At 42.0% G+C, this 26,685-nt stretch overlaps 2 protein-coding genes across 4 annotated transcripts in view; one reads left to right on the forward strand and one right to left on the reverse strand.

Moving 5' to 3' along the window:
• sorcs3b (sortilin related VPS10 domain containing receptor 3b) overlaps nucleotides 1-5,842 on the reverse strand; it is a 67,488-nt gene extending 61,646 nt beyond the window's left edge. Inside the window, exons 1-4 of one of the 2 annotated variants that reach the window (XM_077581525.1) lie at nucleotides 5,699-5,842; nucleotides 5,490-5,609; nucleotides 5,304-5,391; nucleotides 2,095-3,154 (exon numbers count right to left, since the gene is read on the reverse strand). In XM_077581525.1, the coding sequence (XP_077437651.1) occupies nucleotides 2,095-2,556 (462 nt within the window). In that variant the 5' untranslated portion in view covers nucleotides 2,557-3,154; nucleotides 5,304-5,391; nucleotides 5,490-5,609; nucleotides 5,699-5,842. Of the gene's footprint in view, nucleotides 1-2,094; nucleotides 3,155-5,303; nucleotides 5,392-5,489 lie in introns of both variants that reach the window. The other variant, XM_077581526.1, reaches the window with a different exon arrangement.
• The window catches only part of LOC144061253 (E3 ubiquitin-protein ligase NEURL1-like), an 81,387-nt gene continuing 59,463 nt past the window's right edge, over nucleotides 4,762-26,685 (forward strand). The window contains exons 1-4 of one of the 2 annotated variants that reach the window (XM_077581528.1): nucleotides 4,762-4,984; nucleotides 10,541-10,580; nucleotides 24,006-24,106; nucleotides 26,314-26,479. In XM_077581528.1, coding sequence (XP_077437654.1) covers nucleotides 26,416-26,479 — 64 coding nt within the window. In that variant the 5' untranslated portion in view covers nucleotides 4,762-4,984; nucleotides 10,541-10,580; nucleotides 24,006-24,106; nucleotides 26,314-26,415. The remainder of the gene's footprint in view (nucleotides 4,985-10,540; nucleotides 10,581-24,005; nucleotides 24,107-26,313; nucleotides 26,480-26,685) is intronic. The other variant, XM_077581529.1, reaches the window with a different exon arrangement.

The raw sequence follows: 26,685 nt of genomic DNA on the forward strand, positions 1-26,685 counted from the left end.
TGCCCATCCAGCTAGACTACCTGCTTTGATTGTATGGCTGATTAAGAATTTACGAGTCGGAAATCATCCAAGTATGAGTATTCCCTCAAAATGGCTGCTTCGATGCAAAATTGCCAAATTCCTCTTCAATTTCAGTCATGGATCCTTCAGACTTTTTCATGTGTCCTGTTATGATAGATATGAGCTAATTTAGCATTAATCTGTAAAACAGTTTTTTTTACAAACTTTCCTAAGGTGAGACTGAGTCAGCTTTGGGGGTCACATTTTCTTCAGGATTTTCCTGCTTTAAAATATTGGGGAGACTCCTCAAAGTAAAAAAAAAAGAAAAGAAAAAAGAAAAAGCCATCTTTATTTATATAGCGCTTTCAAACAGCCTTAGCCGTGATTCATTCATCACAATTATCACAATGCCCAATTCAAACCTAAGCACAACCTGATTGATGTGCACTATTTCATAATATTGTATCTTGTAAGCGTAAAACTAATATTGCTTGTGTGTCCTTAACAGCAAGTGCGGCATTTTTTTTTACCTGCAAAAGGTCCACAAAGTTACCTCGTGGCCCCAGAATTGACACAATGGAGTCCATTAGAGTAGACCGTACAAAATGGACCCCTACTTGAGTCGCCGAACAAGCAGTTAAGCAGCAAGTCACGGGGGAGTTCGTGATCAATTCTCCCAATCAAGCCTGAATCAATGCAATTAAAGTCAGAGCGCTTACATGTTTCAAACAATCCCAGAAATCAAACAGTACTCGAAAGTCCGATTTTGCACGCTGATTGGCATCAATTCCTCCATTACGTTATTGTCATTTCTCCCCCCCACCCCCTGCTGTGAGCCATCACATCTTTGCTCAGATCTGAAGCAAACTCCATCCAAACTAGAGCGCGGACCACCGCGATGAAGTAATTTTCCTTAAAAATGTCCCCCTTTAGATTGGGAATATTATCAGCCATTTACATCGGATGTAGCCCGAGCTCCAACATCTAGTCATAAAAAGCCATCAATTTTCTCACTGCAGCCTCGGGAGCACTTTTGGGACTGCGGGAAGGGTTCCGAGTGTATAAATCTAAAATTATGTGCGGGGAGAGTGACAAGCCCATCAGTGATGATCCAGTGAACAGTGTCCCACAGTACAAAAAGGCCATCTTTGCTCAAGACGTCTCATGGCAGCCACATATTTCACAGCGTCGCCCACAAATCAGATCGTATCAGGTGCATTTGAGGATTTATTGACTGGAAATAATGCATCAACGGGAATAAAAAAAAAGGATGTCACCCTCAAAAGGGAACACAACGAGGATGGGTTAAAAGAATATCTCAATCCTGTGAAGTCATATTTGCATTTTGGGGATAATGTTGTGCTATTTTTACCATTTCTAGGACAGCAATATATTCAGATGTGGCCCCTGATTAATGTTGCTGCCACACACAGTTGCGCCCGGTGAGCTTTAGCGATTACCTGAGGGGGGGGAACAAGCAGAGGAGCTCTTATCCATTTGTACAAGTACTGTTTTAAGATCGTTCTGTAGGATTAACACAAATCTCCACCAAGACAAGCAAAAGGTGCAAGAAGGGGCGGGGCTAAATTAGACTCACGTGTAGAGTAAGATTAATTCAGCCCCAAAAGGTCAAACTTTCTCATCTTGATTGGAGTTACAGTGAGAGATGCTGCTTGATTGTTTCCATGCATAATTGATAGCGTGTGATTGCCTCCCAAACACCTGCCATCCCATAACTCTGCTGTCATAAATTCTCCAGCGGGGGTTGAACGGACATTTTAAAGTCACGTTACGTTGAAATAAATGAGGGCGAGCTAGTTTGGTAGGCGAGAGCAATTTCATTTACGCACAGCCGCGCATTGCGCACACATTTGTCACTGTTTTACGAGTACGCAAATGCAACCAATACATTAAAAGAACACGTGTTGCTCCTTTTCGAGACATTATTGGACAGAAACGTTGCAATTTGCAACCCATTGAGCTTTTACGCACGGAGAGGTCCGTGCGTAAAAAAACCCCAATATAAATAAAAAAAATTCACGAGCTGAAATTGAACACGCATAACAGTTAAGTGAGGGCAAAGTGTAAACTCACGCTGCTGTTGTGTCCGGACCAGTGCACCATCGCCTGGTTGTGCGCGGAATCCCCCGACAGCGCAAAGGTGGAGGTGTCCAGGTGGGGATCACTTTGCCTCGGGTACGAATCTTTGGCTTCCTCGCCCGCGCGCCGGTATTCGTTTCTGTAGCTGGGAACCCCTTGGACGCTCCTTTTAAGCACGTGTTTTATTTCAGAAATTGCCCTTTCTCCGATTGGCTCCGTTTCCGGGTCCTCGCTGCCAAGTCTTGTCTTTTCACGCCACTTTTGCTCGGAGTTCTCGTCCAGAACTTGGACCGAAACTCCCGCGTACGTTTTGTCCCGGCCAACGCGAGACTCCAACCGGAAAAACCTCCTGTCCACTGCCGAACTTATTCCTGCTTGTGCGCCAAAGTTGGCGTGAAAGGCGTGCAGGAACAGGGCAACCCCAATGGAAAAGGTACCACAAGACCACGGTCCCATTGTGCTCGATTCTTCCACCCGGGAAGTCAGTCGCAATTTGTCAAATATTCACGGTCGCATCTGTGCGCGTAAAAAGAGAAAAGGAGCCATCGTGCGGGGGTGGGGGGTGGGAGGGGACCGCCGTGTGTAATCCAGGACTTGGTCAAAGTGACGGAGCGGTTGGGGAGGTGCTGCTGCGCGTCAAGCTGGCGCGCTGATGGAGGGAAGTGAAGTGAGCGCCTGCAGGAAGCCTCGCTGCTGCATCAGTGCATGCTCGCATGGATCCGAGGAGATGGGGGGCGTGCGTGAGGCTAAAAACACACGGAATCATTTGTCAAATGGTTCCATTTTCATTGTGGTGACAGGATCATTTGAAGCTGTCACTAAACTTAAAATTCACTCCAGTGAATCCAATTGGTTGCAAAATTTGCTGCATGGTATTTCTATGGCTCAAAGCGCAGAGCTGCGTGCTGCTTCTCTGCCTGCTTTCCTGGTGAGACTCATCCACTTTTTATTTAAATTAATTAAGCCAGAACTAGGAAAATCCCCAGGATTTGTAAACTCGCCATGAAGAGCTTTGTTTGAACTCCTCCTGATCTGTGCGTGACTGCCGGTGCCACTGCAAAACATAATTATTCTTTTTAAATACACTTTAATATCAAATGAGTCAAATCTACCACAAAAAAAAGGTTACATTTGACCAATTAGTTATGTTTTTGACAGATCCTTTGGTTAAAACAACCACTCTAGAGTTGTAGGTGTTTTCAACCACTATATATTAGTGATAGGGCCAACCGAAACAAATTGGTCATTCTGACCAAGATGATGAACCGGTAACATAGTACAACATCAATCCGTCCTTTTCTTTAAATCACTATACGAATACAAAGTACGAAATAAACACTGGCTAATAAACAGTAATCAGGGGGGAAAATGCTCTTGGAATACACCTTAATGCAAAATAAAATGGATCTGATTAGTCGATTAATCGATTCAAAAAAATATTTGACAGTGACACCACTAAATAAATGTGAGTGTCCCAAGCTTTGGGACAATTGAGAAATGACATACAGTATGGAGACCTTAATAAATACAGCTTTAAGCAGTCACATTTCCTTTTTTTTCTCTCTTCTTAAATTATTATTTTTCTGCTTGTTTTCTCCTTCTCTCCCTTAAAATTAGCAAAGCCAGGGCTTTCTATGGTATAAACTATTTGTATAAAAGCAATTAAATCCCCGGTAAAGGAATCCAAAAGATCCTGACAGAATCGAGCCTTATTACAAAAACAAGAGTCTTATTTTATGGAAATGAAAACAAGTTTGCATCAGCCACCCGTGAGAGACGCACGTGTGTGCTTCAAGGATAACAAGCACATTCTTGTATCACAACAGGATGAGAAATGTAACTGTAACTTGACCTTGTAACGCAACAGCAAGTTGCATACATTGAGACAAACGTCAGCACGAACGCTTTTAGTCAACGTCTTATTGTGGCCGACGGCTGCAGCCGAGTATCCTGCTGTGACAAGTGGCGATGAAGCCTATTTATGCGACTGAGGTCACGTTCATCAAATGACCAGAGCATATTCCTCCCTCATCAGGCACTTCATTAAGTACAGCACAATCTAATGAGATCCTGTACAAGAGCTCAGTCAAGATATTAGTAGATTGCTCCTTGCACATAAACAGTCCAGGACTCAGAAGACAAACAAGAAACTCATGTAAATTGGTTCTCCTACACGTAACACACAAACCTGAAATAGATGTTGAACCAAGGGTGAAAATTATGCTCTTGGCAAGGGATAGGACATTTAATAATATGTGTTTATTATTGTTTTTGTACAGTAGTTTGGAACTGTACATCATGCTGAATGCTTACAACAGTATATATATATATATATATTTTTTTTATAAATTATTATTATTATTTTTATTTATTTATATAAAACCACTTCCTGCTTTTATACTCAAAGCAAGTCACCAAGTGGGTTTCCACCAATGATATAAAACTACTTCCTGCTTTTATACTCAAAGCAAGTCACCAAGTGGTTTTCCACCAATCATATAAAACCACTTCCTGCTTTTATACTCAAAGCAAGTCACCAGGTGGGTTTCCACCAATCAGATTGTGCCAGTGGGTCATACCAAGTGGGGGGGTGGGGTGGGAGGATAAGTAGATGTAGGAATTTAATTCTTGTTTAGTTTGGTATTTTTATTCATTTATTTCATAATTATATACTTTTGTGAGTTGGTAACTAAGAATTGTGGTTTGCTAAATATGACTTAAAAAAAAAACTTAAAACATGTTGACAACAGTTTCTCTACCTGAAAGCAGACACACCAAGCAAGTGATTCCTAGAATTGGGGGCATCCATTTTAGGATAGCTGCTTCATCCACTGTGTGGCAAATGAATACAGTATCATCACTATGAGGGCAGAAGTTCTGGCCGGTGAGTAGTCTAATATAAATTTTCATCATGTACATTTAAAAGGTACACTTGCATACATTGTAGCTTAAGTGCTAATGTTTACAATTCCAATCAAGCTCAGTCTTAGCATTAACTCTAGAATAGCCACAAGCTGATGCTAGCTTGCGACAGGTGACAAGCTAGCATCTGCTTGTGGATATTTTTGTTTTAAATGAACCTAATATTTTGTGCTTCTTTTGTTTTGCTAGCTTTACATCTCACATAATACTGGCCATTTGACAGTCCTGTAATTGTGCTTTGTCTGCGTAGAGGTTGGTGTACTGTACAAAGTCTTAATTACATTCAGTTGCTTCAAGGCTCCATTGTACTGCTCTGTGGATGAACTCTCAGTTGCAAAAAGCAAGAATCTTCTGAGCAGTAAGAACAGCCTATGTCGGCCAGAGAGAAAAAAAAAAAAGCACAGTCACTGACCTTGAAATCTGCAAGTAAAAAAAAACAAAACAATGTACTGACACGAGGTCCTCACCTTTTAATCTTGTAAACGACACGGAAAGTCAAGTTGAAAGAAAAAGTGCTGGCCGCTGTTGTCCTTCCCACCTCGATCATATCTCGGTCGCCATTTTTTTTTTTTTGCGGGAGTCCCTTTCTGTACAAACAAATTGAGATTTATACAAAGCGAAGGCTGCGGGCAGCAGGTGCTATTGATGCAGCTCGGCCACACGGCAGACAGCTCACTCTCTCCGCAGGCCGTCCCCCGCCGGAACGCCTTGCCAATGAGGGGGTAATTGGACTGATCACTCTCTGTTTACTCATTATGCTGCAAAGATGAAGTGGCTTGCTCCCAAATAAAACTGTGGCAAGCTGGCAAGGGGAAGTGGAGTCTCCTCCATCAGTGTCTTACCCTAAAATCAGTTTTGAGCCGACAGTATGGCTTGCGTCGGTTCAGTTTGTGTCTATTGCCAAAAGTTGAGAATGATAGTAGGCTTGATTGGCAAATTTGTTGGACCGTGTGAAATGTGTTTATTGTCAACTGTCTTAAAGAAATCGAGGCCCTGTGGCTAGATGCTAATTGAGTCAAAGTTGGTTGATTTATGACATCATTGATATTTTTCTCAGTTGTTATGGGGATTGGGGGGGTCAAGGAAAGCCTGGTGGGCAGAGGTAGCAAATCCAGGTCCAGAAAGTAAAAACCCTGCTACGATGCTAGCTAGCTAGCTCCCTAGCTAGCTCCCCGGGTGCTTGTTTACCTACTAGGGAGCTATCTAGCTAGCACAAGGAGCTAAAGCCAAATTGTGGCAGGCGTTTTACTTTCCGGACCTGGATTTGCTATCTCTGCTGGTGGGCCGCCAAGTAGGGCTGGGCAATAAATCAAATTAAGTCAATTAATCTTCATTTTAAAAATCGAATCGTTTGAAAATTTGCTAAATCGTGAAGTCGAGTTTTGTCTTTTGAATTATTAAAAGCTGTTGTTCTTATGTTCTGTTACATCCAAATCTCATTGTGAGTTGTGATTTTGGCAGAATGTTGGATGGATGGTTTAGAAGACTACAGAGTTAATTTTAACAATCATTTTTTATTTAGTTTTAGTTAATCTTTGGACTAAAATTACTTAGAAATTTAGTCATCTGATTGTATTTTTTATTTGTAACTGTAGTTTAACACGCAAGACACGTTTAATACAACAGTGTCTTTATTAATTATTCCAGTGAAACATGTTGAACTGACAATAATATAATTTAGTTTTTACCTTGATTAAAAAAAAAGTGCATAATTGCGTGAGATTAATTTTACAGCTGCACAATGAATGTAAACACATTTGAACTTTAAATAAAGTGCAGTGAACACTGAACAGTTTCCGAGTTTCATTCCTTCTGATTGGATTGTGTGAATTTTCATTTTCGTTTTAGTCATTGATGAAATTGTCAATCAATTGTATTCATTGTTATCGTCTCAGTGAATGGCTTCTATTTTAGTTTTTGTTTAATTTTTAACTGAAAAAGAATTTTCATGATGAATATTATGACGAAAATCTTCCGGCGACGAAATGATCAATGCAAGACAATATGAATGCTAATTTGGTAAAACGGAGTTAGAATCAGTAGTATACATTACTGATGTCTGAACATTTTGCACAGGAATTGTTTTTGAATAAATGAAAACCTTTAAATATATGTTTGCTGGGGTTTGCTAGGTTTAAATCTATGACTGAAAAAAAATCAAAATTTTATTTTTTGGCCATGTCGCCCAGCCCAATGTCAGGCTAATAAAATGCAGGGGGGGAAGCCTGGGATTGATGTAGAATACGAAGATGAAGAAGTGTCAGTCACATAATCATCAATCGACTTTGACTCCACTTTTGACGTATTAAAGGCGATTGCAAAAAGTCTCATTATATCGTTAAACCTTAAGTGAATGCCATTCTGGTTACCCACTCCTTGATGGAACAAAGCCAGATCAGTGTTTACTGTTTCGAACCGTCCCATTCTGACCTGAACTGAACTATCCTGCTTGGAATCTTGTCTTAATAACTCAAATTCAACTTTGGAGGAGACAGCGAGCCCAGTAAAGTACCGACTGTGCTTGTGTATGAAAGTTATAAAAGTGTTTTTTTTTAGGAATAGCGAGATATCTCCTGGTGGATTGATGTTGATAACAAGGAATATCGCACATCTTCCAGGGTGGAGTACATGCTTGTGCGGTAAAAGAATTAAAGAGCATCAGGCTGAGCAGTGTGTGCGGCAGTATGGTTCGCTCTGCTTTTTTTTTTTTATGTGCTCCTCTCTCCGGTGTAGATCATTAGCAAGATTATCAGATGCAATCATCTCATTCTGGTGGCGCATAACTCAGGCAGGCCTCCTCTCCCGCCTGTGTCTTTTGTGAAGCAAACTCGAAAGCTTTCCGGACAAAAATCCCATTTGTGCATCTGCAGTCTGCCTTCCCGAGCTTGTTAGTTCCAACACTTCAGTGATCCCGGTGGAGGCACTAGCACCAGCCATAATGGCCATCATCCAGACAGCTCGCACTCGCATACAGGGGATGAACAGCAAGGTGCACTTCCCTCTATGGTTTAAACCCACGCTGTTAAAAAGGAGAAATGTCCTTTTTGTTATTGCAAATGACAAAATGGCAACGGGAAAAATTGACTTTTTACAATCTCTGTGGGAGGAGTACTTTAGGCTAGTTTGCCACTCTAGTTCAACCTTCCTCATTGTGGCATTGGTGCATATTACCGTACAGTATTCATGTCGGTTTGCCGGTAAGGCAATAACACAACACACTGGCTTTGCTGCAAACTCATCTCCCGCTTGTCGCGTTTCATCACAAATACTCGGATGAGCTTATTTCCTCGTCCTTATGATATTAACTCCTCGGAGTCAAGGATCCGCTGGTAATTTATGACAACTTGGAACTGATTTTTATAGTTTGGCCGCCGTAGCTATCTGCGCTTACGTTAAAGTAATTGCTGCGATTTGGGGGACTCAGCACATCACTTCAACAAAGTCCTGTGTGAGGGGGGGCATCAGTCAGTGAGTCATTATGCAACATTTGAACTTAACTTTTTCACTGCCATGGACGTTAAAAGACGTCAAGTAAAAACCGACGGAGGGCCGCCAATGACGTTAAAAGACGTCATCCAATTTTTAATTTTTTTTTTTTTTTGAAAAGGGTGGAGGAAAGCCTTGGCCAGCTGTGGTGAAAGTTTCAAGCAGATCTAGTTAGCCTAATGACTATTTTTGGTCCCTAGATGGCAGCAATGACTCTCTTTTGACAAGATTGGGTAGGCGTCAATAGAAGACGTGAGGCAGAGCTAGAGGGGACAATGGCTGGGGAAGGGAAGAGAACATGGCGACCGGTTGCAAGCAGCTCACGCTCGAGCAGTTTTTTTCAAAGACGAAAAGCATCGACCAACGCTAAAGAGCACATTGATGACGACGATGATCATCATCGATGATGATGATGGTGACTCCAAGGTTGGAAGCATTGACGCGGCAGTAGAAGACGTGAGGCGGACCAAAATGGCTGAAGAAGCGAACAATGGCGACCGGTTGCAAGCAGCTCACACTTGGGAATTTTTTTCAAAGACGAAAGGCATCGACCAACGCTAAAGAGCACATTGATGACGACGATGATCATCATCGATGATGATGATGGTGACTCCGAGGTTGGAAGCGCTGACGCGGCGGCTATGACGACGTCATAAAGGTTCACGGGCTAGCGATGCTAACACCGGAAAACGCGGAGCACAACTGAGCACGCTCAGGCGGACGTTCAATCGCACGACGAAGAGTACCCCGAGTCCAATGCATATTCATCGGAGGAGTGGGTACAGTCTGCTACTTGCTATTCCCCGGAAAAAAAGGCCGTCAAGAAAGTGTAACGTCTGCACGCGAAACAGACAATCGAAGTGAAACGTATCTGTTGTGCAAATCCTGCTCCGTCTCCTTGCACGCAGGGCAGTGTTACAAAAAAAACAAACTGTATTTGAAACATCCACATAATTGTAAATAGTACCACGGTTGCACACATTTGTAAATAGTTTGCGAAATTGTTTTGTCAAATTGTTACACTGTTGAATGGAAATAAACGTATTTTGCAATCTAAAAACACTTTTTGATTGTTGGTGGTGGTGTATTACAGAAGTAAAGCACTATTTAGGTGTTTGTGGCATCATTCATGGACAAAAAGAAGTGTAGAATTCACTAGAGTGCATGAAATAACACATATAACATACTAGTCAGGTTTCCATCCAATTGTTTTGAAATTTTTAAGTGAATGTACTAAAAATGAACAAAACGGACATGTCACTTGTGCCCGTCTCCATCTGTTCTTCTTTTGCGAATATTGAGAGAGGACTCTGCCGCTGTAGGCGGCGGTATACACCACAGAGCTGTGATCCACCAGTAATTTAAAAGAAGAAGAAGAAAAACAGGAAGCGACTGCGCCATGCGATGACGTCGTATGAGTTTTCTTTTGTAATTCTGGATAACCGTAGCGATTCTTTGCTGTTTTCCATCTAAAATTGCATTCGTATTTGCTTCTTTAATTGATTCTAAAAAGAGCGTAAAAACTTTTTTGCGAGTTTTGAACCCTTCTTCGAATATCTAGCGTTTACATTCAGTTTTATTTTCACATTTATGGAAAATTTGAATAAAATGGGTGGATGGGTGGAGAAATGTTTAAGGTTGACTTCCACTTTACTTCCAACAAACATTTATTTTGGATCCTTCCTTTAAAACGTATGTGAAGGGAAGACAATTCGGAATCCGATTAATATTTTTGGACAAGGTCACAAACAGGAACACATTTAATGATGTGAAATGAAGTTTAAAAAAAAAATACAATAAAACAACCACACCAGCTGAAATCTTTCTTTCTTTTTATGAAAGACAAGTACAGGGTGCTTGTAACTTGTGGTCCTTTACGTACTGTGATATGTTCCATGTGGGAATTTTATTTGTCTCTGTGCCATACCAAATGCTCCATACCAAAAAAATATTAATCATAATATGAATCATACCAATCAGATTAGAAATTGACTAGTATCAGTAATAATAATGCTGTATTTTCTTCCCTCAGTTGAGTCCAAACCTGCAAGGATGGATCCAACATCATACAGGTAAAGATGTTGTCCATACCCAACGCCCCCCTCCCCTTTTTTTAGTCTTTTACTTTTTGTTTACTGGCATCATCCTCTTATTATCCACTTCACGTACAGTCAGGACAGAATAGTACAGGCACCAATTACATTTTGGCAAGAACAATCCCACAGCTCAGCTATTGACCCAGATAGTGCTAGTGATGTTAGCATCCATGGTGATTGGCGAAGGTGAGAAAATGCAGGTCGGGACTTAGACCACATTGTCAATTTTTGGCAACTGGTGCTGAAAGCTTGTTAGCTTGCTTTTCTGTTGAAAAAACAAAGAAGAAAATACTGTGAAAAAGTGATGTACGGTGGCAGTGGACAGTTTGGAGAATAGTGAACAATTCTTCTAAAAAGAATTCAAGTCACTTCCAGTTGAAGTTTATTGTCAACTATATGTAGCTCATTTTGATTTTGTAGGTCAATTTAATACTTTAAAATTACACATTCTCGTGAAGCAAAGCGAAAATGTTTTGGATAAATTGATATAATTATAATTGGAAAAATAAAAACAAACTAAAATGAGTGTTCGATTTAGTTTAGTTCGGTGACTAGACAACTAGCAAAATAATCATTTGTGGCAGCGTTAATACATATGTATACTCTATAACAAATTACTTTGCCACGTTTCCACATCACCAACTGATTTTGTGAAGTGTGCTTGTTATTTTTTTTGTTTGAGCTATAGTTGGATTTTGAAGTGCTCTAATAAGTTCCAAGAGAATGTGTTTTACAAGTGGAGGTGCTCATCCACCTCATCCTGGCCAGATATTGAGACCAACAGGTACGATGAAATAATCATAAAGCGGCTCCATTAAATCTTAATGAACATGTTTATGCATCGCCACTGGAGAGCAAACGCCATCTGCTTTCAAACGCACTGTACATTTTCTGACCCACTTTGGGAAATCATACCCCGCATCTGACTGTTAAAGTGGGGACACACACAAGCGATTGTTATGCAAAGGTTAGTTTGACTTGTATAAATGAACCTTTAATCTCACTTGAACCGTATCCAATTTGTTAGCGTAATTCCGCTAACTGGAGGGAGCCTTTTTCTTTCCTTCCCCTCGAGGGAGAAGACATGTTAGCGCCCATTTTATCCACTGAATGGAGTCTGCTATTGTCAGGCAGATAAAGCCAGCGTTGAATTGGTAAAGGAACGCTTAAGTGTAATGAAAGCAACCGGAGATTTGAGCATAATTCCATTAGTATATTGAAGAGTGAAATTTAGAGGACATTGTCGAGGTGTAACAATGAGGCTAGAAAGATGACTTTGGTCAACGACTTTATTTGCAAAGACAACAGTGTGCATGTGTTAGTACCGGTTATATTTTAATAATGTGTGTATATATATATATATATATATATATATATATATATATATATATATATATATACTGTACTTATTGCAAAAATATTCATAAAAAGTGGTATAAAATCATAATCGCTCAACATAAATTAACATTTTTTTTCTTGCATTCCTTTAAGCGATCTATTCAGGTCTGAAGCTACATCAAAGCCTTCTGTATGCTCCAGCATAATAAAAACATTAAAAAAAAACTTATAAATACGTTTTTGGGAGTGAAGGACAAAGTATTAAAAATTGTGTTTATTCTTTTTGGGATTGAAAGTGTTAACGGCCAATTCACATCTCAATTTGTGCACAGCATAAACATAGCCTCTATTTGCAATCTATTGTATATCTGAGGTTGATCTTCAAAGGTGGACAATTTGTTGTACATATTTGGCCACAATACATCAAATTCAATTAACACGCTGTTCTGTCATTGTCAGTCTGAGCATTATTTTCCGTCTTCTGTTGGATTTTATTAGAACACGCTGTATCTACCGTTCTGGCTAGCGCTTTCCCCGTTACACATGGACTGAATCTACAAGTTGACTTATTACAGCAGGCAACAATTGAGACGTCATCTTGCATGGCTCCGTTCTATCTTGAGGGCATCGCTGCTGTTGAGAATGTCAGACCATAATGTGGGAGTAATATATGCATGCAAGTTCCAGTAGGGCTGCATGGTAAGTAACAATAGGCATAGATTAGATTAACAAGCAGCACGACATGGACACATCCCCCTTCTTCCCCGGTTATCCTTAGCATGATGTTTGGCAGATTTATTATAGTGAAACATGGAAAATTAAAAGGGCAAGGTGTACGTGTTGGGAATGAAAAGTGATTGCAAAAAAGCACTTCCTTCCCTTTCCCCGGCACCATAAACAAGTAATGGTTGTATCAGTTTACTGGCCTGATATATTTTATGCTGACAACAGCGAGGGGAGGGACACGCCTCCCCCATTATGGATTTTGTCCCATCATTGGCGTTTGGGTTTCCTCGGACTTTCAACGGGATTCCTGGCGGCTTCCCTCGCACGGCCAAAGAGGAAAAAAATCGATACTTTGTCCGAATTCTCTGCAGCCTCTTTTTCTGAAATGTCTAAATGAACACTTTGAAAGGGCTCCAAAGGTGACGTGATCCCGGCTGCCTCGCTTTTCAGGAGCCACTGGCAGGCGATTGCTCCCCACCCGCGGCCCTTTTACCGCTCCTCCACGCACGCACGCACGCATGCACACACACACACACACACACACTTTGTCTATCCATCTCCTTTCAAGTCCATTTCCACACGCTTCTCTCCCAGCTGATGCATCACCACTCCTTCTGCCCCCTTCCATCTCACCCCTTTTGAAGTTGGAGACAGCTCCAAATCCAACGTGGCTTTTAGGACAGCCGGGGGCGGGGGGGACGGTAGAGAGGAAGACGTTTCAAAAAAAGAGGAGCTTAAATTTGATTGCAAAAAAAGGAAAAAGAAACAGAGAGTCCCCGAATTGCATGATGTACAGTTTCAAACCATCACCGTGTTATATGAAGATGTATCGCCCACCATCATGCGCCGATTGGCCATAATTGGGGGGAGGAAGAAATGGAGAACCATTGCCGTTCCCTGAGATAGGCACAAATGGTGTGAGAACAAGAGCAAATATTGTACGCCATCCGTGCTGGAGCTACCTCCCCTCTGAATCACTCATTCAGCACTCAGATGTAATTGGACGATATAACACCTGCAGTATGCATACATCTTAGTCAACGTTCATTTTTAAAGGCAATGTACGTGTGATTTTAAGTGATTCCGGCCTCTGATGTCATACAATTCGAAATTACAGCAGAGGAAATTTATCACTCTAAAGTCACTAAAGAGTCAATTTTCATTGAAGCAACCCCCTTTGCTCCCTGCTGTTTTACTGTATTTTGACTGATTTTGCAAGGCCCACAGAATATTGTGTTCTATTGCTATGAAAACATGGAAGATACCAAAAGAAAGATTAGAGTCTCTTCTTTCATCTGGAAAAAAAAGTATATTTATATCTGTTTTTGTTTTGCAGCAATTAGCATTAGAATATAGCTAAGTTTCATCATTTTTCACAAACCTGTTCAAAACAGTGGGGGAAAGCTTTTTTTGCAACATGGCCCTGGCTGATCTCTTATACACTGCTGCCACCCGTTGGCCGTTTTGTGTAATAACTACCATTGCTTTAAGCCTCGTCTTCAGGTCAGAGGCTACATCAAATTCTTCTGTATGCTCTAGGATAAAAAAATAAATAAATTTTTGAAAAAAGGTATAAATATGTTTTTGGGACAATGGCAATATTTAAAATACGTTTTTGGAAGCAAATGAGTGGCACCTTATGTAAATGTTGTACGCATTGTTTTGGATCGTATTCAGTTGTGCAGATAATGAAAAGTCGTATGTGAGCTACAATATATTCTTTATTGTCAAGCGTTAGCTGGTTTAGTTATTCCCGGTTAGTGCATATTGCTGCCAAGAAGCTGAGTCATATTGGAGCGAGATGTTGCTTTTGATTTTGCAGACCTTTTTGTCTGACTAATAAAATGCATCACAATTAGAGATAAGAGCTTTTAGCCTTCAACATCGGCCGCAAAACAAAGAAACTTTAATCATTTATCGTACGCCAAATCATTCTTTAAGGAGCATATACAGCAAGTGAACGAGGTAAGAAAAAACAAATTCTGGTTGGACTGTCATCACTTCATCGGTGTGTGCCATTATCCTTTCCAACATGGCTCCACCCATTCACATTAATGCAGAGCAGTTGACTAATGGCGGCGGCTCGCAGATTAGGACACCAGCTTTGTAGTTCCACTAGAAATGCTCTCCCAACGTGTCGTTCTGAAAACCAGGCTGCTACGTTTACAGGCGCCGCCGTGAAACTCGTAGTAAAACTGTGCGGATGAAGGGAGTGCGACGAAGACATTATAAACTTTCTCAGCCGGTGTAGCAATTCTTCTCTGAGTTAAAATGCAATGCATCCTTGGAGAGCAGACAAGGTCAGGTTAAGCCACGGCACTGGAAATGCATGACTAATGCTCTATTTTTTGTGCTTGGGTTAATAAAAATATAAATGTCAGCATTTGCATTATGAACTTGTAGAGGCTGTATTGTTGGGTGTGGTCACATATACACTCATAGGACACTTCATTAGGTAAACCTGCACTAATAAAGGGGCCCTTGACTTTATTTTTCTTATGTGTATGTAAAGGCATAATATGCTGTGTTTTAGAGCTGTCAAAAGTAATCGATCATCAAATTAATCGTCAATTATTTTAATAATCAAGTAATCATTCGAAGCCTTTTTTAATTTTTTTATTGTTAAAATCCTGTGATTTCAGCATATCAACAGTAAATGTTCACTGATTTCTGTAGTCCTCCATTAAAGAAGACAGATTATCTTCTGTGTTTAATCAAAATAAGACTTTTACAAATTCAGTTTTTACTTTGGATAACAATGACCGAACCGGTAACATAGTCCAACATCAATCCCCGCTTTTTAAAAATCACTATACGAATACAAAGTACTAAATAAACACCAATCCCTGTTTAATAAACAATAACCAGTGGGGAAAAAATGCTTTTGTAATACACTTTCATGCAAAATTAAAGGGATACTTAACTCATTGAGCCATTTTCAGCAGTAAAAAGTTAATATTTCGTCCAGAATGAATTTGATAACTTCATTATTTTTCATCTACAATTAATACCTTTAAAAACTACATTTTCCACTTGCTGTCGACAGATGATGACATCACCCGTGCTGAGGAAGTGGATAACGACCAATCACTGCTCACCTGTTTTCCTCAGCACAGATGATGTCATCTTCAGTCGACAGCAAGTGGGGAAAAAAAATGTTTTTAAAGGTATCAATTGTACATGAAAAATAATGAAGTTATCAAATTCACTCTGGACAAAATATTAACTTTTTACTGCTGAAAATGGCTCAATGAGTCAAGTATCCCTTTAAAAAGAATCCGATTAATCAATTGAATAATCGATAGATTGATCGATTCTAAAAAAATTCAATAGTGACAGCATTACTGTGTTTCATTCGCAACGACCCCCTGCAGTGGTTAACTTCTCTTTGACGTCTGGCGGTTATGAATTTGATGTTACTTTCATCATTGCCTTGATAGTTAAAGGTTCTAGGATAGTGGCTGAGGGTCTTCCTAGTAACATGTATTAAATTGGGTAAAATTGCAGAAGTTCAACGTCAAATCGGCAAATACAACCGATCCTACCATAGCTAAGTGGTCTTCTTCCACTTCTGTATTCATTGTTCATTGGCATCCTGTAAGTAATTGGACCACACAAAAAAGCCAATGTGTTAGTGTGTTATGCAATCTACATCTCTCTCTCTCTCATGCTCTCGTGTCAATCTCCATGCAGTAGCTATGAATAGACTGCTAGAATTGACCAACATTAAATGTATCTATTGTCCAGCTAGTTCTGCTGCTGCACTTGACGTCTGTTGAAGAAAATGATCTTTTTCTCCGCGTGTTCGTTTTCTTTCGGGTAGTGAGAATGTTGGTTATCCGAATGCAGGCTGGAGATCGATGAACAGGTGCTTTGAAGCTTTTATTTCTACAGAATATTCCGGGCACAAGTGAGTTCCAGACAATGGGTGCAGCATCTCACAAATGCGAAGATTTAAGGACTTACAATATTCCTATACTATCTTGAAGGGCGGTACCACAAAGCCCCCAGCAAACAGCCCACCCGGAGTTCACCGGACATGAGATACTTTAAAGACATCATACTAACACATTGACTTCAACCACAGACAAATGGTCTATTGTTGTGGAAATAGAGGAGGCCCCCCAGACATGCTGGCAGAAATCGCGACAACACTCACAAAAACACATCCACAGATAAAAGTTCTACTGAGGAAATAAGGAAATTAAAACAGTTATGACTAAATCTGGGCAGAAGACCCTCTTCACGTCTAACAGGAATACACTAGCATACTTCCAGGACGTAAGCGTTGACCTTGCAAGGGCAACTACCCAGTGTAATGTACTTGTGACTTTTACGGCGACTTTACAAAATGCGCCATTAGTCCTGTGAAGTCGGGCCGTCTCATTTGGAGAGGAGCTGCAGGTTCCGTCTGGCATTCAGCTGCCTCCAAGGACACATGAGGCGCTCGCTCGTGATGCAGGTCCTCCTAATGGAGAGACACAGCCTTCATCCTGAATATAAAGCTGCCTCTATTTTCAGCCACTCAAATAAGATGCACGGCAAGGAGCTACAAACGGAATAGTCACCCGCATCTGATGCGGGAACGGAGTTCCCACAGGTCCCGAGAAATTTTACTCGTACACTTTGGAAAATTCTGGAGTGAAAATCAGACTTACTACACTTTCCAGATGAATGATAATACCGCTGCCTCGCTGCCATACAGTCTTCGTAAGTGTTTTACATCACCTGTGAATTTCACCAGGGATGCAATACGGGACGTTGGCAGTCTTTTTTGGGGTGTCCGCGCAGCCACAGAAATCCATTAATGCAGACTGAAGGACTTTCAATGAGCATTTTGGAAGAGCGCTAAGGCAAGCTAAAAACTTTACCTGGGAAAGTGGTTCAGCACTTTGACAAGTGCACAAAAACACACCTCTTGTGTAATAGTATTCAAAGCACACGTTACAAAAATGTTACATTTTGACCACAAAATGCTCATTTTGCTGATGATTATAGTCACTATGACTGATATTACACAAACGGCCAGCAGGTGGCAGCAGAGCTAAAGAGCTCAACCAGGGCCATATTGAAAAAAAAAAACTTGTTTACCGTACTCACAATTCTAAATAGATTTGTGAATGATGATGAAACCTGGCTATATTCTAATGCTAATTGCTGCAAAATGGAAAGAGATATACCTGTACTACTTTTACTTTTTTACTTTTTTTCCCCTGATTCCTTTCTTTTGGGAGTTTCCACGTTTTTATAGCAATAGAACACAATATTCTGTGGGCCTTGCAAAATCAGTCAAAATCCAGTAAAACGGAGTGAAGGGGGGTTGCTTCAGTGAAAATGACTGGGAGTGAATACGTTAATAATGACAGTTTTCTTTGTTAGTTTTTTACTCAAAAATGTCCCCGCATTACTTCTCACACAAAATCCAGCTATATTCCCCCACATTTGCACACGTCTTGCATGGAGCTTCCTGAATCTTTATTGGAGAATGGCTGAATGCCTCTAACATGCTTGTTTGGAATTGAAACGTCACGAGTTAATGAAGGATCACATTTAATTTGCCTGCAAAGTGAGATGTTGACGTTACACAATTAATCATTTTGGCTCCGATAACTTGCAGACATTTTCAGCTAAACAAACTGTAAATAAAAAAGTTGTGATTGTACTTGTAGCTTATGAGCTCAAAAGTTTAGGACTCGCGATCCCGGTCACTCCTCGTCACTATGGATCTGACAGGAAGTAAAAGTGTGAGGGGAGGTTTTCGCTCTCAGCTCTCCCTTCCTGCTGAGAATGGCTTGGCTTGAAGCGTTTCCTTTCGGATTCATTTGAAGGGATCCCTGCGTGGCCCCGCCTCCTCTGAGTTCTTTCGTACGGCGAGATGGAAAAGTGGCACACTTGGGTGTGGGAACTCTTGTCTGGGCCTGTATGCGTGTGTGTGCGTGTGTGAGACATATTTACAGCTGCTGAGGACACTTGTGACAGCTTTCCACTGAAAGCACAGGATCCATCTTCCCTCCATCACACTTCTCTTCCAGTTCACTCACTCTCATTCTCGCCTTCTGCACACACTCTGCAGTGCTGTCAGTCAGTAAACCTCACATTTGCTTTTGGGAGGCTTAAAATCAAGAAACGATATGATAAGGGGGGGGGGGGGGGTGTAATTGGAAAAAAGCATTAATTAAAGTGTATTACTAAAGTATTTTTTTCACTGATTACTGTAAAATGTATAAATACGTTCTAGTTGAAATATTACCAGTGTCCCAAAAACGTTTTTATACGTTTTTTCATGCTAGAGCATACAGAAGGCTTTGATGAAGCCTCTGACCTGAAGAGGTCGCTTAAAGCAATGGTAATTGTTACAAAAAACGGCCAGCAGGAGGCAGCAGAGTATAAGAGATCAACCTGGGCCATGTTGCAAAAAGCTCTTTCCCCCAGTTTTCAACAGATTTGTGAATAATGATGAAACTTAGCTATATTTTAATGCTAATTGCTGCAAAACAAAAACGGATAGAAATATACTTGTTTTTCCTGATGAAAGAAGAGACTCTAATCTTTCTTTTGGTAGGTTCCATGTTTTTATAGCAATAGAACACAATATTCTGTGGGCCTTGCAAAATCTGTCAAAATCCAGTAAAACAGCCGGGAGTGAAGGGGGTTGCTTCAATGAAAATGGCTGGGAGTGAATGAGTTGGTGTTTATTTTCTAATTCGAATTTGTATAGTGGTTAGAAAAATGTTTAAATAATTGTCAATTATTTGATAATCGATTACGTGTTGATTCATCAATAATTTTGACAGCTCTAATTCAAATTCCGTTTAATTTAAGGAAAGTCTAAATGCTATCCTCAACTTTCGCCTATATTTTGGTTGAATTTGCAAGTGTTCGACTTTTATGAGACTACACTACACTTGTGCGCATTCCATAAACTCTGAACAAAGTCAGAGGAGCACAGCATAGCGTTTGCAAAACGGTTCATTTCTGCTGAGCACAATCTCGAAAGGGGCACCTGTTTGTGTCCCGCCTTTGCTGTGCAACACCAGTTCGACACAAGGACCAAAATGTTTTTTCCTCTTTAGTAGCAGCTTATGCATAAAACGAAGCTACAAACACACACACACACACACACACATAAATAAAAAATCCTCCCTCCCCGGAAAGAAAAGTCAAAAGCCGACTTTGCATTCTATATATTTTTTTAATTACTTTTATTAAGTTCTCTGAAAAACAGGACATCAATGTCTCATTGATGTTGTGGCGCAGTGGTTATAAAGACACAGCAATAATCAATCCTGTCTTTTTTAGTCAGCCGGTTTGTAAAAAGCGGACTATTCGGTTTAATATTCGGCCATGCAGACAGCAGCAGGGGATGCTAAAATGTGGCATAAACAATAATACACCGGGGAGATTATTTAGGCGTGAAAACAATGACGACAGTCAATTAGGTCGTTTTTGTCTGACTTGTATGGTTTGTTGGGTTTTCTTTGAGTGTTATTTCCTGATTACAGTTCTGTTAAGGTAACTTGACTATAATTGGTTTATGATTGATTCTTAAACATTTTCCCAGAATGTGAAAATGCACCATCAATTGAAATTAATATTATGTGAATTGAGTGTAATTGTTCTTTTTTTTAAGTTGGTGTTATAATTGGTTTATGATAGATTTTTTTTAAATGCAACTAGAGTATGATGTTGTTTTTGTTGAAATTGTTTAGTTTGCTTTGTGTGCAACTTTTTGACTTTGTTTTGTAACAACTGGTTTATGATTGGTGAAAAATCTTCAAAACATTTTCCCAGAATGTGAAAATCAACTGACATCAATAATGTTATCTAACTTATCCCATCAGACCTGCTTTTTAAATTGTAAATTGTTGTCTTCTTAGACAAAACAGTTTAAGAGGTTTACAGGACGTATTTGACTGTTTTATATTCATAAAAGCCCCCCTAAACACAAGACCAATTTAACTGAATATTGACAAACAATTTTGTTTTAGCTGTTTATGTAAATTCAGCAAATGGCAGGATTTTTAAACAGTCACTCATATTACCAATGGCGGAAAACAGCTTTTGCACTTGTTTCTGGTGGTGTCAGACGACCAAAATTTTTAATCGTAATTAATCGCATGACTTCAATAGTTAACTCACGATTAATAGCACTTTTTATATCTGTTCTAAATGTACAATAAAATAGTTTTCATACTCTTGTTAACATGAAAGTGGAAAAAGAATATAATTATGGCTGCATCGTTTAGTCATAATTGTGATATTGATTTGCGTTGGTCATTTTTCTGCCACTAGATGGCATAATTGCATTTGTAAGACATTGGGGACAGCTTTTTTTTTTTTTTTTTTTTTTTTTTTTTTTTTTTTTTTTTTTTTTCTTGGGAGATCTCAGTATTGATCATTTGAAATGTCATCATCATTGTTCTCCCTTTTTTTTTTTTTTTTTTTGTATGTGTGTTTGTGCGTGTGTGTGTGCGTGTGTGTGTGCGTGCGTGCGTGCGTGCGAAAAAAAATAAAAATAAATAAGAATTCCCATACCGTTCACCTAAACCGAACACTTCAAAATCCAGCCAGAGTCGTGGGGCCGCCAGGAGACCCAAAGGGGGACCAAAGAAAAGAAAGAAAAGCGAAGCCCAGCACCGACCAGACACCACCCACCGGGCCACTAACCTTCACCAACCCCAAAGACATCCCAACTCCAACAAATCAGGGAAACCTCAAGGGCCCAAAGGAGAAACTGAGGAAAGGTAGAAAGGACAGACGAAGCAGAGTGAGATCCACAGACACCAGCCTCCACCGAATCAATGACCTGAGGGAGAAACAAATTGTGTCTGGGTCTCGATAGATGCTGGTGTGGTGGATCTAGCATGCATGAAAATCTCCACCAAAGAGGGGAGCCGTCGACCTCCGCCAGGACAGAGCAAGCGCAACACCTCAGGGCCCCCCAGGCCGCGGCCGCGCCAAAGGACGACCCCCGGGCCCCGCAGGGGCCACCGGCCGGAGAGCAAACCCCGGAGCAGGAGCGCCCCCCACCCCAACGCGGCCCGCGCCCCCAACCCAACGCAGCAGGACGGGGCACTGCAGGCCCACCAGGCACCCCACCGGCCCACAACCCCCGCTCCCCCCGCGACCCCCCCGCCCCCCACCCCCGCCACCCACCCCAACCCAGCCCCAACCGCCCCCAGGTCCCCAAATCCCCAGACACCCCCCCCACCCCAGCACCCCCCACCCCGGCACCCCCACCACCACCCCCCCACCAACCAAGCCGCCCCCGCCCCCCGCCCCCACCCCCACCAACCGACAGCCCCCCAGCCCCCGACCCCAGACCCCGGGGACACACCGCACCCAGGCATCCGCGCCGAAGAGGGGGCCGGGCAGCGGAGCGGAGAGGGCACCCGCGCCCACCCCACCACGCGGAGGGACGGAACACCAGGGGCAGAAGGGGAGATGGGGGCACCGGAGGACGGGCGGCATCCCCGAACCCCAGGCCCAGCGGGGAGAGGCCCCGGTCGTCACCCCAACGATCAAAGTGAAAAACTAACCCTGTTACTAAGTTCGCCAGCTCGCCGACTGGCGAACTCTACCCCTAAACCGTGTGTGTGACCCCACCCAGTGTATATACATAAGTGTGTGTGTGTGGTGCATTAAAATTGGGGGCAGGTGAACCGGAGCAGAGGGAAATGATATCCCCCCCTGCTCCGATCCATCCGCCCCCCAGGCATGTCAATGAGCGTATGTGGTGCATTAAAATAAATTAATGGGGGGGGGGGGGGTGCACATGGACAGGCGACCGCAGCACTGCTTCATACCGCGGCCGCCCCAACCGATGCCCCCCCCCCCCCCCCAGTTGTGTGGTGCATTAAAATTTGGAGGGGAGCTGCAGGGCGGAGACGGTGTCTCCACCCCACCCCACTCCCCCCCAAAGTGTGTTATGTGCCCTAAAATGTATTGTGCAAAACTAGTGCAGTGAGTTAAGAGGAGCGACCAGCTGGGCCCCCCCCAACCGGGCGGGGGGGGGGAGGCGCACCCGCCCACCAAAACCCCCACCCACCCCACCGGGACCCCGGCGGGGCTTGCCCCCCGGATACCGGGGCCCGCCCGAAGTGCCCGGAGGCCCACCGGAGCGGGGCGGGCACAACACCAATCCCGCCCACTCCCCCGGCTCCCGGAGCGCCGAGACCCGGGCCACGGACGGAACCCCCGGCCTAGGGGAGGGGGAGGAGGGCGGACAGGGGAGGGGGAGGGGACGGGGGAAGGAGACGACAGGAAGGGCAGGAGGCAGCAGCAGGGCCGCAGAGAGAGGGGGAGAGGAGGAGGAAGGGCGACGAGGGAGAAGGGACAGGGAGGCGGAGGACGGGCGGGGAGAGGTGAAGAGGGAGAGGAAGCAAGGGGGAGGAAGGGGGAGGGGAGAGGGAACCACGGGGCACCCCGGCGGCCCACAGGCCCCGACCCGCGTCGCCGGACCCAGAGCGACGGACCGCGCCGGGGCGGCGCCGCCCCGGACACCAGGGAGAGCCCCGCAACACAGCACCCACCACGAGACCCAGGGAACGACCAAGACGCAGCCGCCACCCAGCAGCCAACAGAGGGGCAGACCCGCCCACGCCCAGCCAGGGGGGACAGCACCTGTAGCGTTAGTCCCCTGGCATGCAGTGAATCCGAATATTAGCCTTTAGTGCCCATTGGAGGTGAATCTGTTCGATCCTGTTGGCAGCAACTGGGTTCCTGACTATAAAAACATTGGGGACAGCTTAGTGCATTTTTCTTTTCATATTAAGAGCTACCTAATCTTAGTAAAAAAGTAACTTGTGAAATTCTGCACATTTTTAAAATTGTTAAATACAACTTGACCCCAGTCTCCACAAATATATGCATTATTATTAACTTTATTACTTCAAAATTTTTATGTGGATGTGTCTGATGCGACTTGAATTCCTCCAGTACAGGCTTTCCAAGCAAGAGGCAGTCATTAATTGCATGTTAAAAAAAAAAAAGCATTAAAAGAACATTAAATTAACTCAAAATTAACGCACTCATTTTGACACCCCTACTTGTTTCTTACAGTTTTCTTACATTGCTGCTGCATCCAGTGGCGCGACATTACTTGCATATGTTGAAATTGAAATTTATGATGATGAAAAAGGAGATTAAAGAGAGAAAAGATGAATCACCATCATCAGACCGGGTATATGAATCACAGCAGCCTGCATGAATGGGGGAGGATTTTCACTTTGTTTTCTCTACTTTTCAAAAACAAAACACATCTGTTAAGTCATGTAAACATTGTTCATTTGAAAGGTGCTCATTGTTTCGTCCTCCACTCCGACTGCTCTTGTACAGAACGACTTCCCGCTGGTATGTGGAAGTGAGGACGTGTTGGTGCTCAACTGCGCAATACCCGAGCACTCCCCTGCTGCTGCAGGGGTGAACAGAGATGAAAGGTACGTTCACACTAGACCGAAAGGAATTGACATCTTTTTCAACTGGGCACATCATTAGGTACGCCTCCACAATGGAATGCACATACTGTATTGTCAATGTGCTGCAGTATAGCCAAGACATACTGTTGAAAATGTCACTTTGAATTTGGTCCATTTGAGATCAATGTGTATGGTTGTTTTAAAATTAAATGATATATTATAGACCTTAGGTCCCCCATCCACTGTGGGGCATTTGGTGCCGGGCCACACAGAGAAACTGAAAAATAAATAAATACAATTATTAATTTGGTACCAGATCACACAGAGAAACTGAAAAATAAATAAATTAATTAATTATAAATAAATAAATGAATACAATTATTGATTTGGTACCAGGCCACACAGATAAACTGAAAAATAAATAAATAAATACATTTTAAATCATAATAATAATTTGGCACCAGGCCACGCAGAGATGCTGAAAAATAAATAAATAAATAAAATTATTAATTTGGTGCCAGGCCTCACAAAGAAACTGAGAAATAAATAAATAAAATTAATGATCATCGGCATACATATGAAATCACTCATCTTGCCAAAATGATTTGACAGAAGACGAAGAGCAAACGACTTCCAAGAAAAAGAAGACACACCGACGGAGGTCCTACTTAAAATATTTGTTTATCACTCCTGGTTGTTCTCACGCAACAAGCCCAATCTGCATAATAGGTGGCAACAGACTAACAAATGAGGAAATGAAGCTTTCAGAACTGCTTCCGCACATATAGACCAAGCAAGACAAGCCTGATTCAAATCAAAGGGAAATATCCAGAGATCGCCACTCCCAAAAAGTGAAATCCTTGCCTGCATTTTTGACATCCTTTCTTTGTGATATGGGATGTTTTCCGATGATGGCGTAGACTGGAAAAGTTTTTTTTTATTTTTGTTTGGCACACACTCACACAAACACACAAACATGGCGGGGAAGCGAACCCACGCCAGCCTGCATCGTAGGCAAGTTCCACTTCGCCACCTGGAGCCCGTAGACTGGAAAAGTAATACGCTTCAGGTGTTCCATTACCCCAGCTTGTCGACGAGAAACAAGTGCCGAGATCCCAACTGAGGACAACAAATACATTCAGCATAATGTTGAGTTGTATTTTTTTATTTTTGTTTGTTTCTATGCAACTCTGTAGAAATATTGCCTCATGTGAAACAGGTATTTGGTGAAAAAAAAAAGAAAAGATGGGGATTGCTGGTATGAATTAATTGTAGCATAGATTCTATCAAGAGTATAGATTGTGGTTAAATTCTGTTTGTGTATAGCAAGGCAATTCTAATTCTCAAATCATAATTCTGATCAACCATGCCACCACATCACCCATAATTTTGTTACCTGCTTCATGGCGGATGGAAATGATCAGTAATAAGGTTGATATAATAGTAATAATAATAATAATAATAATTAGAGAAAGTGCCCATTTCTGCAGAAATTGCGTGGGAACGCTGAAAAGCTGAATGGTAAGATTTGAATGCATGTTCTTAAATCATTTCAGTGAAATAATAATCGCGATTGCTCTAAGCACTGACCTAACTAGTCCAAAATCATGGATAATGCCGTATTTATTGTGAAAAGTGTCATCTGATGCTGAAAGATAGCATGCATTTAACAATTTCAGTGAAATTATAATCCATTTCCTGATATGATAGTCAGTTGGTATACATGCATAACACATATAATGGCCATGGATATATTTGCAATGTACAGTCAAAGGTGGGATTTAAACCTGCGACCTCATGGTTACTGGACAATGCACTCTACCAACTGCGCCACCGAGCAGTACCAGACAGTATGTATGGAAGTGGACGAGGAAAGTGGGACTTAGAAAAAGTTCAATGTCAGCCCCATGGAAAATGAAAAGTTGACATTTCATGTTAAATCGTGCAAAAACTAATGTGGAATCAGACGATATATTCGTAAATTTCTGAAGCCAGTTGAAATTTGAACGGTGTAAATCAGATGTATTATGCGGGAGTTATTGCACAGCAAAAAAAGTGCCATAATAATAATATGAGCAGCATTCCAACAATAATAATAAGAAAACTGACTCAAGATCCAATAGGAATTATTGACCACACATACTCTCCATTGGTAATGAGCCTATGCTGTAAGTACCAAATAAATTCTGCTTTCTCTGACTGCTTTTTGTATTCATTTGCATTTTTAGTGAACAGCTTCCTGCTATAAAACCCGCACCAGGAAGTAAGAGCATGTTGCTGCTCATCTCTGCAGGAGAGAAGCACTCTCATGTGCTGCTGGGTGAACAAAGATGATAAATGTACATTCAGGGGAAAAGAAGAGCCCAATGTGCTTTAGGATGACCTTGGAGTCAGGTAAGCGCGACGGATGACTCTAAATAGCACCGAGTAGGGGCCAATCAAACCCCAGCTTAAACCGCACCCCTTAGCGGCAAACTCTCGAATGACCACTTCTCAAGCAAGCGGGCCACAGTGCACGGCCTCCTTTACTCTTAGTATGTTTGTGTGTACTGTATTTGTGTGTGTGTGTGCGCATTCCTTCCCCATTGTTTTGAGCCTTT

The sequence above is a fragment of the Vanacampus margaritifer genome, chromosome 12, assembly GCF_051991255.1.
Source record: "Vanacampus margaritifer isolate UIUO_Vmar chromosome 12, RoL_Vmar_1.0, whole genome shotgun sequence".
Classification (NCBI taxonomy): Eukaryota; Metazoa; Chordata; class Actinopteri; order Syngnathiformes; family Syngnathidae; genus Vanacampus; species Vanacampus margaritifer.